Raw genomic sequence first — 4,152 nt, 5'->3', positions numbered from 1 at the left:
GATCAATTCCGTTAGGCGCGCAGATTTCGTGAAAGACAATTTTTCAAACAGATAGCTAGGTTCCTTATCCATCATAAGGCGAAATAGAAAAATGCAATTTCTAGCCTTCAAGTATTCAAAAATACCGCATCCCAAGAGCAGTGATTTCCATTCAGATATATGATCGTATTTCGCCAACCCAAAAACATACCGCGTAACGTGATTGAATACCACATCAATTTTATGAGCAGATTGTGAGTCCAGCTTACTGTAGATTAATTCCGAGTAACATATTATAGGCAATATTAATTGAATGGCGAGTTTACGCCTAATGCATACCGGTGTAAAAGTAGCAGACATTCTTAAATTCCGCAGAGTATAATATACTTTGCCGACAACGGAATTAATATGATCAATGCAGGTTAAACTAGTGTTTATAACAAAACCTAGGTTAGTTACTTTTGACACAAACTTAAGGGACTTATCACCAATGTACAGAGAAGGCATCACATTACAATAAATATTTCTTTTACATACTGGTAAAACAAATGATTTTTCACTATTAAGACATAGACCGTTTCTCACAGACCATGAAGATATAGACGACAAATCACTATTGAAATCCGCGCACAAATTAACCACATCGTCATGAGCCCCTGACAAATAAATTTTAATGTCATCCGCATAAGCATGCATTTTTGCATGTTGACAAGTATTAAATATGTCATTAATGAACATGCTAAATAGTAATGGTCCCATAATAGAGCCTTGGGGTATACCCGTTATTAGCGGTCTAATTCGGATACTTCATAACCAATTTTTACTCTCTGAGCTCTGCCGGACAAGTAGCTTTCATTAATCGGACAGCAAGTTCACTAAACCCAAAGTAATTCCTAAGTTTAGAGCAAAGTAGGTCATGGCTAACCGAGTCAAAAGCTTTGGAAAAGTCTAAAAGGCATAATAGTGTCAAATTGCTTTTATCAAAGGATATCCCCGTATGCGTCAAGTATTTTAATCATAGCTGTGGAGCAGCTGTGTTTAGCTCTAAACCCTGACTGAGATGGAGACAGTAACCTGAATTTGCTGAGATGACAATATATTTGTTCAGACATTAAGGACTCAAGTACTTAGTACCTAATAACCAGGTGTTAGATTCACCACGGTTATACATTGACTCCAATTGTCTTTTTAATCCCGACATTTGAAAAACCATGGAGTCGTGTGTAGCGCCGGGGTGCTTAGCATTGATGTATTTTATGTTCATTAAATCATCACAGGTCTAAAACGGGCGCAAAATTGTAACAGGAAAAATCATTAAATTTAAAATACTTTAAATTACTGTATAGAAATTTCTTTACTTACTAGCATTGCATTTATGCTAAAATACCCCTTTCGACAGTAATACAAATGCTGCAAACTTTTTTCTGGTGCCACAATCTTAATGTGGGTCCCGTCAATGCATCCAATTACTCCGGGAATACCACTTGATGCAAAGAAGCTAGATTTTGCTCTTCTCTTTTCTTCCTCAGTATACTTGAAGCTAATCCACTTACTACATAGAGTGGTTTGCAAAGCACTCAATGTTTCTTTCAATACAATGGAAACAGTAGGTTGGGCTAAGCCAAGTAACGCCTTGCAAGCGTTTATCGTTTATCGTATGGAAATTCATAATAGGGGGGTGAGATTTCGTATTATGGTTTCCATACGCCCGATAGATGTACTATTGGAAATGACAGAGGGATTTGTTTACTATTTGTGTTGTATATCTGTTCTTGTCTAGATAATATATTTTCAAAGCGAACATTTTGAACTTGAAAATCGCGAAATTTCCATAAGCCATACAAAATTAATATAAAACATGTTTCCTTCAACCCCAAATGCGTTTTATATAAATTCAAATTGATGAAGCTCGCATAGAGGATACAGTAAGAAGGCAATTGAGAGATTCTTCCAATCCTCTGGAGAAGAACTCGATAATTTAAGAAACAGTTAATTATTAAAAACAATTCTTTAGATTTCAGAGAAACTTTCGACTTTCGAATGAAGCTGTTACATATGTTCTAACAGAAGTAGAGAACGAGTTGCGCCGAATAATAAAACGCCATCCATACCGAATATATCAAAGGTTTTCAAAACTCTGAGATTTCTTGCTTAGGGATCATAGAGTGTTGCAACGAGGCGTTATTGGATTACCCCAATCTAAGGTTTCTACTGTGTTTATAAAAATGTACATCCTTCGAACCGAATTTATCAATAAACCAGTGCTTGCAAATTTGAAATCTTTGTTTTGAATTAAAGCTCAATCCTTTGACTACACGTGTATGTTAAAGTTTTGGACACAACAACCCAAAATCATTGTACAAATAACTAAACCGCACCCCTTGGAGAAACAACACGCTCAACTTTATTTTTTTCTCGCAATTTTTGCCCTGAGAAATTGCAGTATTTTGTTCAAATCGTTTCCATAATTTCATGTTATTCATTTTAATACTTACATCACTTTAATTTTGTTAAATTGTATCGTATCGTGTAAAAATGGACAACCGCTTGCAAGCGTAAGAAATTGAACAGCTGATACGATAGCTATCGTATGGTAATACCAAAATTTAACGATATACGATTAACGGTAGGTATCGAATTTCATACGCTAAAATTTAATTCGTAATACGGCACAACAGAATGCAAGCGTTTATCGTGTATCGTATGGATTCATAATGGGGGGGTAAGAAAAGTGGCGAGATCACAGCCAATTTCCTACAGTGCCTTCTTAATGCGCCCAAATTAATATTTGGCTACATTTTGCGCACAAATATTATAGATGATGTACAGACGCATTTTATCTGATGGCAGTTCCAATTCCCAAAACTGGTCATTCCGATCCAGTTCACAAACTTTTTAATATTTTGGTGTGCCTAAAATAATGGGTTCGTTAAATTTATGATGGACAGTTTAAAATTTACCTATTGCGCTATCGTCCTCTAAATACAAAAAATCTAAAAGCAAAAGTCCTGTCGCCTTTGGAAACTGCGTACGCCAGCTGCTGCATTGGAAATTTATTAAAAAATGGTGGAATTTTAGAAAAAATCGCGCAAATTCTCCTAATTCATCAGACAACGAACACGAAATTGGAGTTGAAAAGGAAAACAATGACATAAAGATCACGTATATTGTTGCACTTTTGCGTAAACACGAAATTTCATAGAATTTTAAATTATCTCCCTAAACACGCTTATTAATATTTTTTATTGAAAATAAAAGAATAAGCATACATTTTGCCATTTTCATTTGCATTATTGTAAGAATAAATAAACTTGTGTAATAAATTTTGTGCAAATGTATTCCAAAGTTTTTTTACAAATTGGGAGTGGAGCCCTGTGCGGAGAATGAAGGAATAAGAAATGAGGTGATCTCAGCTGTTTTCAAATGTAAACAAACAAAATGGCGCTTTCCATACTTGTAAGCCTGTACAATGTTTTAAAGCCAATTTTCCACATAAGGCAGTGTCAAAATTTTTCTTCTCCCACTAATTACTTCACCTGGTATAATTCCGCCATGGTGGAAATCCAGCAGTAAAATATGTAGTCATATAGTAGGCTACATACTTTGCATAGTTAGATTTTGAGATAAAAAAAAACCGACGCAGGCAGAAATAACACTGCGTAGGTTACGTATAGGCATTATTTATTTTGTTTTGCTTTATAGTTTTACATTTGTTTGGATGGAATTCGCGATAAGGAAATGCAAGCTTACACACCTCCGATAACAAAATCTTAACAGGGTTTTTTGCGTACAGATCTGCGTTTTTTGTTTCTGGTCGCGTATTTTAAATTGGTGATAAATTTAGTAAAATTCGATCAAATAATGAAACTCCTTTAGAAAGTAATCGCAAGTTATTGTTTTTTTGGGTCGGGGAACTTAATTTTCATATTATATTCCATCGAAAAGTATTATTTTTACTGTTTTTAAGGCTGAGTAACCATTTTTATGCCTTTTTCATTCTAAAAGTTATGCTAGATGATGTTTTAAAGATAATTATTTTTATTTTTAATATTTTTATTGAGCTTTGTACCACGATTGTTTATTAGGAAAAATTGAAAAAGCAACAAAGTCTAAGCGGTAGAAGTTATAGCACTATTTCGGAGATCACCACATCTCCTCATCAGACTTCTTTTT

At 34.5% G+C, this 4,152-nt stretch overlaps 2 protein-coding genes across 3 annotated transcripts in view; both read right to left on the bottom strand.

Annotated features, from left to right (window-relative positions):
• LOC108379735 (uncharacterized) overlaps positions 1 to 747 on the bottom strand; it is a 4,256-nt gene extending 3,509 nt beyond the window's left edge. Inside the window, exon 1 of the mRNA XM_017636091.1 lies at positions 1 to 747. Within this exon, the coding sequence (XP_017491580.1) occupies positions 1 to 738 (738 nt within the window). The 5' untranslated portion in view covers positions 739 to 747.
• Positions 1 to 4,152, bottom strand: part of Hibch (3-hydroxyisobutyryl-CoA hydrolase) — an 89,732-nt gene that overhangs the window by 34,450 nt on the left and 51,130 nt on the right. The gene's annotated exons all lie outside the window — the stretch shown is intronic.

The sequence above is a fragment of the Rhagoletis zephyria genome, unplaced genomic scaffold (genome assembly GCF_001687245.7).
Source record: "Rhagoletis zephyria isolate East Lansing unplaced genomic scaffold, Rhagoletis_zephyria_1.1 Rzeph_scaffold_00124, whole genome shotgun sequence".
NCBI lineage: Eukaryota > Metazoa > Arthropoda > Insecta > Diptera > Tephritidae > Rhagoletis > Rhagoletis zephyria.
Note: the sequence above shows the minus strand (reverse complement) of the source record. Positions and strands in the feature narration are given on the sequence as shown.